Raw genomic sequence first — 15,442 nt, 5'->3', positions numbered from 1 at the left:
CATTGCAAAAGGCAAGATTTAATTCTTTTTTATGGTTGAATAATATTCCATTGTGTGTGTATACATATACACACATATATATCACCTCTTCTTTATTCATTCACTTATCAATGGATATATAGGCTGCTTCCATGTCTTGGCTATTATAAACAATGCTACTATAAACATTGAGGTGCATGTATCCCTTCAAATTATTGTTTCTGCATTCTTTGGGTAAACACCCAGGAGTGTGATTGCTGGATCATAAGGTAGTTCTGTTTTTAATTTTTTGAGGAACCTCCATACTGTTGTCCACAGTGGCTGCACCAGTTTGCATTCCCACCAGTAGTGCATGGCAGTTCCTTTTCTTCTCAACCTCGCCAACACCTTTTGTTTCTCATGTTGTTGATTTTAGCCATTCCAACAAATGTGAGGTGATACCGTAGTTTTGGTTTGCATTTTCCTGACGATAAGTGATGATGAGGCCTTTTTTTTCCTGTGTCTGTTGGCCATCTGTATGTTTTTAGAGAAATGTTAGTTCATTTCTTCTGCCCATTTTTTTTACTTGGATTATTTGTTTTTGGCTGTTGAAGTGTATAAGTTCTTTATATATTTTGGATACTAACCTTTCATTGGATATGTCATTTGCAGATATCTTCTCCCATTCCTTTTAGTTTTGTTGATTGATTCCTTTGCTGTGCAGAAGCTTTTTATTTTGACGAGGTCCCAATGGTTTATTTTTGTTTTTGTTTCTCTTGCCACAGGGGACCCATCTAGAAAACAGTTGCTGTAGCCGATGTCAGAGATAATACTGCCTGTGCTCTTTCCTAGGATTTTTATGGTTTCAGGTCTCACATTTAGATTTTTAATACATTTGAATTTATTTTTGTGTGTGGTTTAAGAAAGTGGTCTGGTTTCATTCTTTTGCATGTTGCTGTCCAGTTTTCCCAACACTATTTGTTGAAAAGACTTTTTCCTATTAGATATTCTCTCCTGCTCTGTCAGAGATTGATTGACCATATAACTGTGGGTTTATTTATGGATTTTCTTTTTTTTTAAGGTTTTATTTATTTATTTATTTGACAGAGAGAGACAGCCAGCAAGAGAGTTAACATAAGCAGGGATAGTGGGAGAGGAAGAAGCAGGCTCCCAGCAGAGCAGGGAGCCTGATGTGGGGCTCGATCCCAAGACTCTGGGATCACGCCGCAAGCTAAAGGCAGACGCTTAACTACTGAGCCACTCAGGCGCCCCTATTCGTGGATTTTCTGTTCTCTTCTATTGATCTATATGTTTGTTTTGATTACTACACCCTGTTTTGATTACTATAGCTTTATAATATATCTTGAAGTCTGGAATTGTGATGCCTTCAGCTTTGCTTTTCTTTTTTAGGGTTGCTGTGGGTATTTGGGTTCTTTTGTGGTTCCATATAAATTTTGGGATTATTTGCTCTAGTTCTGTGAAAAATGCTGTTGGTATTTTGACAGAAATTACATTAAAAGTATAGATTGCTTTGGGTAGTATAGACATTTTAACAATATTTGTTCTTCCAATGCATGAGTATGGAATGCTTTGTGTCATCTTCAATTTCTTTCATCAGTATTTTATAGTTTTCAGAGTATAGGCATTTGGCCTCTTTGCTTAGGTTTATTCCTAGGTATCTTATTTTTGGTGCAGTTGTAAATGGGATTGTTTTCTTAATTTCTCTTTTTGCTGCTTCATTAATGGTGTATGAAATGCAACAGATTTCTGTAGATTGATTTTGTATCCTGGATTGTTACTGCATTGGTTTATCAGTTCTATCAGTTTTTTTGTGAAGTCTTTGGGTTTTCTATATATAGTATCATGTCATCTGCAAATAGTGAAAGTTTTACTTCTTCCATACTGATTTGGATGCCACTTGTTTCTTTTTGTTGTCTGATTACTGTGGCTAAGACTTTTAATACTATGTTGAATAAAAGTGGTGAGAGTGGCTATTCTTGTCTTGTTCCCGACTTTAGGGGAAAGGATCTTAGTTTTTCCCCACTGAGGATGATGTTAGCTGTAGGTTTTTCATGTATGGCCTTTATTAAGTTGATGTATGTTCCCTGTAAAGGGAACCTGCATTGTGGAGGGCTTTGATCATGAATGGATGTTGTACTTGTCAAATGCTTTTTCTGCATCTACTGAAATGATCATATGGTTCTTATGCTTTCTCCTCTTGGTGTGATGTATCATGTTGATTGACTTGCAAAATTGAACCACCCTGGCAACCCAGAAATAAATCCCACATGGTCGTGGTGAATGGTATTTTTTACTGTAATGCTGGATTCAGTTTGCTAGTATTTTCTTGAGGGTTTTTGCATCTATGTTCATCAGAGATATTGACTTGTAGTTCTCTTTTTTCGTGTGGTGTTTTTATCTGGTTTTAGTATCAGGCCTCATAGAATGAATTTGGAAGTTTTCTGTTCTCTTCTGATTTTTGGAATAGTTTGTGAAAAATAGTTTTTACCTGTTTAGTGTTTGTTAGAAGTCACCTGTGAAGCCATTTGGTCCTGGAGTTGTGTTTTTTTGAGATTTTTTTGGTTGCTGATTCTGTTTTATTGCTGGTAATCAGTCTAATTTTCTGTTGCTTCCTGTTTCAGTTTTGATCGCTTATATGTTTGGTAGTTTATATGTTAATTTGTATGTTTGTAGGAATTTATCCATTTCTTCTAGGTTGTCCAATTTGTTCACACATAGTTTTTCATAATATTCTCTTATAATTGTTTGTATTTCCATGGTGTTGTTATTTCTCCTCTCTCATTTGTGATTGTATTTCTTTGGGTTCTCTCTCTCTCTCTCTCTCTTTTTATAAGTCTGGCCTTTTTTTTTTTTTTTTTGCTGTTTTCCAAGAACCAGCTCTTGGTTTATTAATTTTTGGTTTCTTATCATTTATTTCTGATTTAATCTTTATTATTTTCTTCCTTCTGCTGGTTTCAGGATTTGTGTTTTTTTCTAGCTCCTTTAGGTGTAAGTTTAGCTTGTTTGAGAATTTTCTTCATTTTTAAAATTTTATCTATTTGAGAGAGAGAGAAAGAGAGTGAGAACAAGCAGAGGGAGTGGGAGAGGAAGAAGCGGGCTCCCCGCTGAGCAGGGAGCCCGATGAAGGGCTCGATCCCAGGACTCTGGGATCATGACCTGATCTGAAGGCAGCTGCTTAACTGACTGAGCCACCCAGGCACCCCAGCTTTCTTCATTTTTGATGTAGGCCTGTATTGGTATAAACTTCCCTCTTAGAACTGGTTTTACAGCATCTCAAAAGTTTCAAACCTTTGTGTTTTCATTTTCATTTGTTTCAGTGTACTTTTTTATTGCTTCTTCTATTTCCTGGTCACCCATTTCATTGTTTAATAGCATGTTATTTAACCTCCATGTATTTGCGGTCTTCCCAAATTTTGTTTTGTGATTGACGACGATGACTACTACTACTACTTCTGCTGCTGCTGCTGCTTCTTTTTAAGATTTTATTTATTTATTTAGAGTATGAGTCGGGAGAGCAGCAGAGGGGAAGGGAAAGGTAGGTGGAAAGAATCTCAGCCATACTCTGCACTGAGTGTGGAGCCCTACTCGGGGCTTGTTCTCACGACCTTGAAATCATGACCTGAGCTGAAACCAAGAGTCAGACGCTCAACCAGCTGAGCCAAAAAGGTGCCCCAGTTGCAGTTGACTTCTAGTTTCATAGTGTTGTAGTGAGCAAAGACGTATGGTATGACTTTGATGTTTTTAAATATGTTGATAATTGTTTTGTAGCCTAATATGAGATCTGTTCTGGAGAATGTTCCATGTGCACTTGAAAAGAATGTATTCTGGTATTTTAGAATGGAGTGTTCTGAATATATCTGTTAAATCCATCTGGTCCATTGTGTAATTTTTCTTGTTCGTTTTCTGTTTAGATGATCCGTCCAGGGGCGCCTGGGTGGCACAGTCGTTAAGCGTCTGCCTTTGGCTCAGGGCGTGATCCCGGCATTATGGGATCGAGCCCCACATCGGGCTCCTCCGCTATGAGCCTGCTTCTTCCTCTCCCATTCCCCCTGCTTGTGTTTCCTCTCTCGCTGGCTGTCTATCTCTGTCAAATAAATATATTAAAAATCTTAAAAAAAAAATAGATGATCCGTCCATTGCTGTAAGTGGTGTGTTAACGTCCCTTACTATTAGTGTATTATTACTGATTCTTTCCTTTATGTTTATTATTAATTATTATTTAATGTATTGGGCTGCTCCTGTGTTTGTATATGAATATTTTAAATTGTTATGCCTTCTTATTGTCCCCTCTATTATTATATAGTCCCCTTCTTTTTCTCTTGTTACAGTCTTTGTTTTAAAGTCTATTTTGCCTGATAGAAGTATTGCTACTCCGGCTTTCTTTTGGCATCCATTTGTATGATAAATGTTTCTCCATCCCCTCACTTTAAAACTACAGATGTGTTTAGGTCTAAAATAAGTCTCTTGTAGGCAGCATATAGATGGGTTTTGTTTTTTATCCATTCTGTCACCCTCTGTCTTTTTATTGGAATGTATAGTCCATTTACATTCAAAGTGATTTTTGATAGATATTTATTTATTGCCATTTTATTACTTGTCTTGTGGTTGTTTCTGAAGATTTTCTCTGATCCTTTCTCGTTTTTCGCTTTTTCATGGTTTGCTGGTTTTCTTTAGTGATATATTTGGATTTCTTTCTCTTTATTGTTTTCATATTAGTGATTTTTGGTGTCTGGGTATCATTAGGTTTGTCTATAACATCTGCATGTTGCAGTCTGTATTAGGTTGGTGGTCTTTTAAATTTGAATTCAATCTTTGCTCCTCTCCTCCCCACTATTTTAGGCACCTAGTGCCATATTTTATATCCTTTAATTCTCTGAGGTCCTTGACTGAATTTTTACAGAAATACTCATTTTTACTGCTTTTGTGTTGTCTACCTTAATAATGTCATTTTTGGTCTTTACTTTCCCTTAATATTTCTTGAAGGGCTGGTTTAGTGGTCACAAACTCCTTTAGTTTTTATATGGGAAACTCTCTTTTAAGATTTTATTTATTTGACAGAGAGAGAGAGCACACACAACCAGGGAAAGTGACAGGCAGAGGGAGAGGGAGAAGCAGGCTCCCCACTTGGCAGGGAGCCCAATGCGGGGCTCGATCCCAGGACCCTGGGATCATGACCCAAGCCTAAGGCAGATGCTTAACCAACTGAGCCACCCAGGCACCCCTCTCCTTCTATTCTGAATAAAAAACTTGCTGGATAAAGTATTCATGGCTGGAGGTTTCTCACAATTCAGCACTTTGAATATATCATGCCACTCCTTTCTGGCTTAGAAAATTTCTGCTAAAAAATCTGGACCTAGCCTTATGGTGTTTCCTTTGTATGTAACTTTCTTTTGTCTTGCTGCTTTTACTATTTTGTTTTTTTTTTTTATCACTATTTTGCCTTTTTAATTACAGTATGTCTCATTGTGGATCTCCTTTTGTTGATTTTGTTGGGGGTTCTCTGTGTCTTTTGGCTCTGGATGTACCTTTCCTTCCTCACATTAGGGAGATTTTCAACTCTAATTTCTTCAGTAAATTCTCTGCCCCTTTTTCTCTCTCTTCTCAGACTCCTATAATGAGAATGTTATTACATTTGATGGAGTCACTGAGTTCCCCAAGTCTCTTCTCATTTTGTGTAATTCTTTTTTCCTCTTTTGTTCAGCTTGATTACTTTTCATTACTCTCTTCTAGGTCATTAATTTGTTCCTCTGCTTTATCCAGCCTTCTGTTCATTCCACCAAATGTGTTTCTCATTTCATTCTTGGCCCTTCCTGTTGTGGTATTCCTTATCTCTGTCAATGGTCTCACTGATGTCTTCCACTCTTTTGTCAAGTCCAGTGAGTATCCTTATGATCAGTACTTTATTTATTTTTTTAAATATTTTATTTATTTATTTGACAGAGATAGAGACAGCCAGTGAGAGAGGGAACACAAGCAGGGGGAGTGGGAGAGGAAGAAGCAGGCTCATAGCAGAGGAGCCCGATGTGGGGCTCAATCTCATAACGCCGGGATCACGCCCTGAGCCGAAGGCAGACGCTTAACCGCTGTGCCACCCAGGCGCCCCTGTGATCAGTACTTTAAATTCTCCATCAGACATGTTACTTATATCTGTTTTGCTTAGCTCTCTGGCCTTGTCCTGTTCCTTCCTTTAGGACAAATTCTTCTGTCTTCTAATTTTGTCTAAGTACTCTATGCCTCTTCGTGTTAAGAAAGTCAGCTCCGTCTCCTTTTCTTGAGGGTAGTGGCCTTACGAAGAAGAGTTTCTGTTTTGTTCTGCAGTGCAGTCCCTGTTCCCCAGGGCCTGGTGCTTTATGAAGTTTCTCCAATGTGCGCTGTGTTCTGCTGTCATGTCTTGGCTGCTTTATCCTTCAGGCTAGTCATCTGCAAAGGCTCTGTTTGCCTGTTGTGAGCAGCGTTTGGTCCGTGGCCTCGATGGGGTGCATTTTAACTAGGTGTGCTCTGGTCTACTTGTGAAATGAGACCTGTCACCACCTCCACTGGAACTGAGGTCTTACAAAACTCCCGGGTCAGGAGACACAATGTTGGCAGGGATTTGATCCAGTCTTCTGGGGTAGGAACCCACAAAGGGAGACCGAGGCAAGTGTTAACTGGGAAGGGTGGTTCTACTGTAGCTTGGCGGAGCTGGGGCTTGTAAGCAAGTTGAGTAGCAAGTGTTGTCACTGTGCTGGTTTCCACAGGTGGCTCTGTGTTTATGCTGAGGGATGGTGGAGGGGAGTGGCACCTGCTAGTTCCTTTGTTCCTTGAGGGGTCTCTCTGTGATTGCTGCCTTTCAACTAACCTCCCCATGTGTGCCCCAGGTGCTCTTCAGATAGCTATTTCCACACTGTATGTCTGTGGGCTATTTGCCCTGCCTTTTCTCCAAAAGCAGCCCCAGTGTCTTCCAAGCTCTCCCAGAGCCACACATGCTGACCTTTTAAACTCTAGGCATTAATCCCCACTGGTTGCATGAATTCTCGAAATTCGGGCCCTCTCATTTTCCAAGCCAATTTGCTATGCTTCATTTTCCCCATGTATTCCCTGTGTACTAGTCTGTGTCTTGCCCTTTTCCATGTCTGCAACTCCTTCCCCACCACAGCGGACATGATCCATCCCTCTCCCAAGCTGCATCTCCAGACTTCCTATCTTATTTGACGTGGCCTCTTCTCTACTTTTAAATGTGGAGTACACATCTTCAGATTGATTTCTGGGGTACTTAAGATGATTTGATAGTTATCTAGTTGTAGTCATAGAACAAGGTGAGCCAAGAGTCCTCCTACTCTGCTGCCATCTTCCCCCACTCTTTATTTTTATTTTTTTGAGGAGCTTCCATATTGTTTTCCGCAGTGGTTGCACCAATTTACATACCCATCAACTGTGTAAGGATGTGGAGACATCCTTACCAACACTTGTTATTTCTTATCTTTTTGTTTTTAGCCTCCTAACAGGTGCAAAATGATGATAGCTCATTATGGTTTGGGTTTGCATTTTCTTGATGACAAGTGATGTTGGGCGTCTTTTCATGTGTCTGTTGGCCATTTGTATGTCTTCATTGGAAAAATGTCTGTTCAGGTCCTCTGCCCATTTTTTAATCAGATTGCTTTTTGGTTCAGAGTTGTATAAGTTCTTTATATATTTTGGATTATTAACCCCTTATTGGGTATATTATTTGCAAATATCTTCTCCTATTCAGTAGGTTGCCTTTCTGTTTTGTTTATGGTTTCCTTTGCTATGCAAAGGCTATTTTGATGTAGTCCCAATAGTTTAGTTTTGCTTTTTGTTTCCCTTGCCTTAGGGGATATATCTAAAAAAAAATATATTACTATGGACAATGTCAGAGAAATTACTGCCTGTGTTTTCTTCTAGGATTTTTATGGATTCAGATCTCACATTTAGCCCTTTAATCCATTTAGAGTTTGTTTTGGTGAATGGTGTTAAAAAGGACATCCAGTTTCATTCTTTTGTATATAGCTGTCCAATTTTCCCAGCACCATTGGATGAAGAGACTGTCTTTTCCCTGTTGTATATTCTTTTTTTTTTATTTTTTTAATTTTTTTTATTTTTTAAAGATTTTATTTATTTATTTGACAGAGATAGAGACAGCCAGCGAGAGAGGGAACACAAGCAGAGGGAGTGGGAGAGGAAGAAGCAGGCTCATAGCAGAAGAGCCTGATGTGGGGCTCGATCCCGCAACGCTGGGATCACGCCCTGAGCCGAAGGCAGACGCTTAACCGCTGTGCCACCCAGGTGCCCCTCCCTGTTGTATATTCTTACATTCTTTGTCATAGATAAAGTGGCTATATAGGTGTAGGTTTATTTCTGGTATCTTTATTGTTTTATTGATATATGCATCTGTGCCAGTACCTTACTCTTTTGATTACTACAGCTTCATAGTGTATGTAGAAATCTGGAATTGTGATACCTCTAGCTGTATTTTTCTTTCTCAAGGTTGATTTGGCTATTTGGGATCTTTTGTGATATACAAATTTTAGGATTATCTGTTCTAGTTCTATGAAAATTTTGTTTGTATTTTGATAGGGATTGCATTAAATCTGTAGTTTGCTCTGGGTAGTATGGACATTTAACAACATTTTTTTTCTTCCAATCTATGAATATGCAATATTTTTGCATTTTGTTATGTCATCTTGAATTTCTTTCATCAATGTTTTATAGTTTTCAGAGTGTAGGTCTTTTGCCTGTTTGGTTAAGTTCATTTCTAGGTATTTTATTCTTTTAATACAATTGTAAATGGGATTGTTTTCTTAATTTCTCTTTTTCTACTTTATTATTACTGTATAGAAATACTACTGACTTCTGGATATAAATTTTTTTAGCCTTCAACTTTATTGAATTCATTTATTACTTCTAGTAGTTTTTTAGTGGAGTCTTCAGGATTTTTTATGTATAGTATGTCATCTGCAAATACAGTTTAACTTTGTCTTTACCAGTATGAATACATCTTTAGTTTCTGAATTTTTGGTAATTGTGAAGAAAGCTGCTATAATCCTTGGTGTACAGATGTTTGTCTGGGCATAGGTGTAAATACATACAAGTATTAATGTTGTATCATAGGCTAAGTGTACATTTAGCCTTATACAAAACAACCAAACTCTTTCAGCGTGGTTTTGCTGTTTTACATTTCCATTAGCAACATATGAAATTTTTTGGTGTTCTTTTTCTGGATCTTATTTCCATACAGTGTACTGTTTTTCAGTAGAATTCCTGGAAATTTATCACTTCAGATTCCTTTCCTTATATTCAGTAATTGCTTTTTTTTTTCCTCTCCAAAATCCCTAGTATTCCATAAATTTACAGAACACGTTTCATCATGTCTTTGACCTGTATGAATGTCCAAGAAATTATAGAGATACTATTTTGGTATTTGCCTTGGATAGAAGACTAAGTATGAGAACACATGGGACAGGCAACTTGGTATCTTGGTTGAAAAGGACGGAGAGAACTAATGAAGATGTCCCTGGCTAGTACCTAGGAAGCAGTATCAAAGAGGCAAGGCAATTGGAGAAGTATGATCACTTTTTCCTTTTTAATCTTAGATTTAGTATGGGTGTACTTTTGTTTCCATTTGTAAGGAGGTATTGGGAAAGCCACAGATCAGTAATGTCCAGGCATCTGCGCTTAAGGTTAGGAGAGATTTACTACAAAGGGACAGCACGAGAGTACTTAGGAATGGTAGAAATGTTATATCATTACTTTTGTGGTGGATATGTGACTTGAGCCATAGACCAGTTTCTTTTTTCTTTATTCTTTTTCTTTATTCTCCTGTTTTTCAGTTAAGTTGGCTATGTATCCTCATTCACCTGGTAATTTTTTATTGAGTGCTAAACATTGTCAAGAAAAATTATGAAAGTAATTTGAAACCTGGGTGAATCTTCAGTGAAGATTTTAATATGTTTTGTGGCAAACAATCTTAAATAACTTCAGTCCAGATTTCTTGGTTGAGTTGATTCAAATATGGTTCAGACTTCGGACCCTGCCCAGACTGGTCTACTGTTTTTCCCTTATCCCTTATTTTTGTAGCCTTCAGCATTCCCAATTCTAAGTATGACTTTACAGTGGGCCCTGTTCTCTGGTTATTGCCCAAACCTTAAGAAATTGTCCAGTACACCACTTAGTTTTTCCACATCTCACTTGTTTTTTACTGAATTGTAGGACCTCACTAAGTGGAAAAGTAGTCTAAAATGATGAGCTTATTTCTTTAAATGTTCATGTTTTTCAACTTCCAGCCCACCATCTCTTTATTACAATAGCAATTGTCTGACATCTTCAGTCAGATCCCCATAATATCTTGTCCAGTTTGTGTAATTGCTCTCATCAGGAAGGTTGTTTTAAATTACCTAGTCTTCTGTTAGCAAAAACGGATATTTACAGTATATGAACTGGCATTTAAATTAAGACCTGAAGAATGAGAAAAAGTCAGTTTCTCATGCACAGTAGTCCAAAGATATCAAACAGGCTCTAGTTAGTTATGAGTTGAAGTTGGCCCTCTAGTTTTTTTCAGAGCTAAAAGGAGTCTAGTATGTTTGGCAAATAATGAGCAAAACTGAGAAGGCTCGTGGAGAGAAATCAGATAAGTTGGGACTGCACCATGGAGTGCTTTGTCAGAGTCATGGGACGCATTTGGATTTTATTCTAGGTTCAATTTGGAAGCTTTTAAAAGTTTTAGGCAGAGGTTGCAAATCATGATCTGAATCAGAATCAGTTTGTAGAAAGTATTAAAACTAGAGATCTCCATGCTCTTTTTCTGATTCACTCTTTTTCAGATTCAGTTAGTCTGGTGTGGTATCTGAGCATCTTTAACTTTACCAAAATCAGTGATTTTATCCCCACTAGTTTGAGAACCATTAAAATGCTTTCTCCTACTTTCTCAGTAGATTTTCATTATACTCTGATCTCTGGTGCTCTTTTTACGTGGTTTGAGAACTATTGACTTAAAAATGTTTTCTCTTCCCCTACTTTCTCAGTAGATTTTCATTATACTCTGATCTCTGGTGCTCTTTTTACATGTTAGTATGTAAGATCATTCTGTGATAATATTTTTTGAAACCCTAGGCAGCAACATATTACTTCATGCAGCATGAGATCAGTTTAGTGGGTTTTGACTATCTGTGTGTGTGTGTGTGTGTGTGTACAGTGTGTGTGTGTGTGTGTGTTAGAGGAGACTAGAATAGCATAGAAAAAATAAAACAGGGTAGATAATTGTTTAATGAAACTGTATGGGTCAGGTTGTGATGTGAAAGGTAAGTAGGTATTAGTATGGTCATAGTAAATAATATCTGAAAAGCACTGATGTAAGCCAGTTATTTCTTGTGGGTATTAGTTACCTATACCAGATCCTCAACTTACAACTCCTGTCCCACTAATCCCACTGTAGGTTGAAAATTTTGTAAGTTTAATACATCTACCAAACATCATAGCTTAGCCTGTCCTACCTTAAACATGCTCATAACACTTACAATAGTCTATAGTTCAGCAAAATTATCTAATATAAAGCCTATTTAACGATAAAGTGTTGAATACCTCATGTAATTTTTTTTAATACTATATTGAAACTGAAAAACAGAATGGTTGTGTGAGTACAGAGTGGTTGTAGCATATCCGTTGTTTACCCTCATAATCATGTGGCTGCCTGGGAGCTGTAACTTACTGTGAGTATTGTAATGAGAGTATTTTACTTCATATTGCTAGCTCAGGAAATTATCAAAATTCAAAATTTGAATTACAGTTTCTACTGAACGTATGTTGCTTTTGTACTATCATAAAATCAAAAAATTTTAAGTTGAACCATCATAAATTGGTTACCATCTATATGTATATTATCATATATAGTCTTTTCTACTGTGGGTTCTCCTGAAATAACAACAGGAATTTTTGATGTTCTCTTATCTTTCAGACTTGCCTTCAAGGAGTGCAAATAAGGACTTATCTCCAAAAAAAGACACTTACGAAACAGAATTATCCCAATGGGAAATGAGTGCCAGGCTTGAAAACTGTGATCTCGAGGAGTCCAGTTCCAGAGATTATTTGGAAGTCAGAGGCACATTGGAAAAGCAACAAGAAAATCAGGAGGAGTATTTCAGACAAGGGATGATCATATATGAAAAAATGTCCATTTTCAATCAGCATACTTACTTATCTCAACATCCCAGATGTCATTCTACTGAGAAACCCTATAAATGTAAAGAATGCGGGAAGGCTTTTAGACGAGCCTCACACCTAACTCAACATCATAGTATTCATACTGGTGAAAAACCCTATGAATGTAAGCAATGTGGGAAAGCCTTTAGTCGTGATTCACAGCTCATTCTTCATCAGAGACTTCATACTGGTGAGAAACCCTATGCGTGCAAGGAATGTGGGAAGGCCTTTACTCAGAGCTCACAACTTATTTTACATCATAGAATTCATACCGGTGAAAAACCATATAAATGTGAAGAGTGTGGGAAAGCCTTTATTCGTAGCTCACAACTCACCCGACATCAAAAAGTCCATACTGGTGAGAAACCTTATGAATGTAAAGAATGTGGGAAGGCCTTTACTCAGAACTCACAACTTACTCTGCACCAGAGACTTCATACTGGTGAAAAACTCTATGAATGTAAAGAATGTAGAAAGGTCTTTACTCAGCTCTCACAACTTATTCTGCATAAGAGAATTCACACCGGTGAAAAACCTTATGAATGTAAGGAATGTGGGAAAGCCTTTATTTGTGGCTCACAGCTTTCTCAACATCAGAAAATTCACAATGGGGAAAAGCCATATGAATGTAAGGAATGTGGAAAGGCCTTTATTCGTGGCTCATTGCTTATGCAACATCAGAGGATTCATACTGGTGAAAAGCCCTATAAATGTGAAGAATGTGGGAAAGCCTTTATCCGTGGCTCACAACTTACTCAACACCAGAGAATTCATACCAATGAGAAGCCCTATGAATGTAAGGAATGTGGAAAGACCTTTAGTCATGGCTCACAACTTACTCAACACCAGAGAATTCATACTGGTGAGAAACCATATCAATGTAAGGAATGTGGAAAGGCTTTTAATCGTGGCTCACTGCTTACTCGACATCAAAGGATTCATACTGGTGAAAAACCCTATGAATGTAAAGAATGTGGAAAGACTTTTAGTCGTGGCTCAGAACTTACTCAGCATGAGAGGATTCACACTGGTGAGAAACCCTATGAATGCAAGGAATGTGGGAAGTCTTTTATCCGGGGCTCACAGCTTACTCAACATCAGAGAATTCATACTGGTGAGAAACCATATGAATGTAAAGAATGTAGAATGGCCTTTACTCAGAGTTCACATCTTTCTCAACATCAGAGACTTCATACTGGTGAGAAACCCTATGTATGTAATGAATGTGGGAAGGCTTTTGCCCGCGGCTTACTACTTATACAGCATCAGAGAATTCATACAGGTGAGAAACCATATCAGTGTAAGGAATGTGGGAAGGCCTTTATTCGTGGTTCACAACTTACTCAACATCAGCGAATTCACACTGGAGAAAAGCCTTATGAATGCAAGGAATGTGGGAAGGCCTTTAGTCATGGCTCTCAACTTACATTACATCAGAGAATTCATACTGGTGAGAAGCCCTATGAATGCAAAGAATGCAGAAAAGCATTTACTCAAAGCTCACATCTTTCTCGACATCAGAGAGTTCATACTGGTGAGAAACCCTATCAATGTAAGGAATGTGGGAAGGCCTTTACTCGTGGTTCACAACTAACTCAACATCAGAGAATTCATATCAGTGAGAAATCCTTTGAATATAAGGAATGTGGGATAGACTTCAGTCATAGCTCACAAGTCTATATATGAATTATCTGACTCTTTGTGATTAAGATAGAGAGCCTCCTCTGATCACTAATCCATTATCATCAAAGAATTCCTAAAATGTGAATATGGGAGCATATTTACCTCATAAAGTTCAGCATCAATGAATTCAAATGGGGGAAAGATACTGTTAATGTGTAATCTATGTAGAAAAACCTATCATTACAGAAAACCCATTAAACTTTAGCATAGTATAATAGAACAATTCTGTTTATATAGTAAATATATTGAGGCCTTTAGCTATAGAATATGTCTTTTTCAATGTTATCTTGACTCTACCAGCTACTTTCCTTCATGACATTTATCATAATTAACCTCTGCTTTGGTTTAATCATTTATAAGATACACCCAAGAAAAATAACTTCTTTGCTAAGATTCTTGGAAGTATTATGTGAGACATTTCATGTAAAGCTCTTAGAGCAGTGCCTTGAACATAGCATATCACAAGTATTAGCTATCATTATTACTAGTATGACTTTAGAGAATTTGCATGAGAAGAGGACACTTAGGAGTCTTTCATTAACTGTTGAGTTGGGGGAAACTGTATGCTGTGATGAATATGAGAAAGCTTTCATTCACTTCTCATCCCATATGCCAGAAGAGGAAGTTCATACTGTTTGGGAAAAAAGAAAACCCACAAAATTTTGTAGGTTTAATCAGTGGATTGTTGAAGAGAGGTGAAGTGAATTGTAGCAAGCTACAAAAACTCATTTTTTCTATCATTTTTTTACCACAATTCAAGAATATTATTTAGAAATGAAAAACAATGGATAACCAAAATAAAATTTCCTATTAGGAAATTTCTAGAAACTTGAATGTACAGCTTTTGAATTAAACTAAAATAAACAGACATTACTCTTTTGCAGTGAAACATGATGAGAGTCTGTCAGAGACTGCTACTTCCCTACCCAATATCCATTTTTCCGTTAGAATTCTTGGCTGAAAAATTATCTCAGCCCCTCTTTCAGGTCAAAAAGATGAAAGTGGTATTTGCGCATGTAGGACATTTAAGAATACCTTTTCTCTCTCTGTATTTCTTTGTTTCCCTGCCTATAATGTGGACATTTAATTAACAGTTCTGGTGATTTTATGAAGAATTTGAGAATGGTTATCTGGGTACTAAGGATGATGGAGCAGAAATACAGAATGAGTCTACACCTGTACTGATTTTATGGAACAGTTGTACTAATTCTGGTGTACCTGCCTCCTGTATTTCTTTATATAAAATTAAAATAAACATTTGTTGATGTTGTGATTCTGTTATTGACACTAAAATGTGTTAAGGTTGTAAAATTTTGTACCCAGAAGTGGATTGCTATGGGTAAAAGAAATCTCAAATATGGCATTGACTTTATGCCATCATGAATGAGAATGAACCCACTTCAGGCTAGAAAACTAAAGATTTTTGCTTTTATAGCCTGACATTTTTTCTGATTCCCTTCCAGTCTATCTTACAAGGCAGATCCTTCACCAGTTAAGGCTTTAATGTTAGTAGAAATGGTAGGAGTGATTCAGAATGTCTGTTGGGTGTTTCTTGTTGCTTTTGGTAATGTCCTGTGAAAGAAAAATG

At 37.3% G+C, this 15,442-nt stretch overlaps 1 protein-coding gene across 2 annotated transcripts in view; it reads left to right on the top strand.

Moving 5' to 3' along the window:
- The window catches only part of LOC117795146 (zinc finger protein 420), a 56,337-nt gene extending 41,205 nt beyond the window's left edge, over positions 1-15,132 (top strand). For both annotated transcript variants that reach the window (XM_034638282.1, XM_034638281.1), the window contains one exon: positions 11,927-15,132. In XM_034638282.1, the coding sequence (XP_034494173.1) occupies positions 12,004-13,857 (1,854 nt within the window). In that variant the 5' untranslated portion in view covers positions 11,927-12,003 and the 3' untranslated portion in view covers positions 13,858-15,132. The remainder of the gene's footprint in view (positions 1-11,926) is intronic.
- The last annotated feature ends 310 nt before the right edge of the window (positions 15,133-15,442 follow it).

The sequence above is a fragment of the Ailuropoda melanoleuca genome, chromosome 12 (assembly GCF_002007445.2).
Source record: "Ailuropoda melanoleuca isolate Jingjing chromosome 12, ASM200744v2, whole genome shotgun sequence".
Classification (NCBI taxonomy): Eukaryota; Metazoa; Chordata; class Mammalia; order Carnivora; family Ursidae; genus Ailuropoda; species Ailuropoda melanoleuca.
This window is presented reverse-complemented; position numbering and strand designations above follow the sequence as displayed.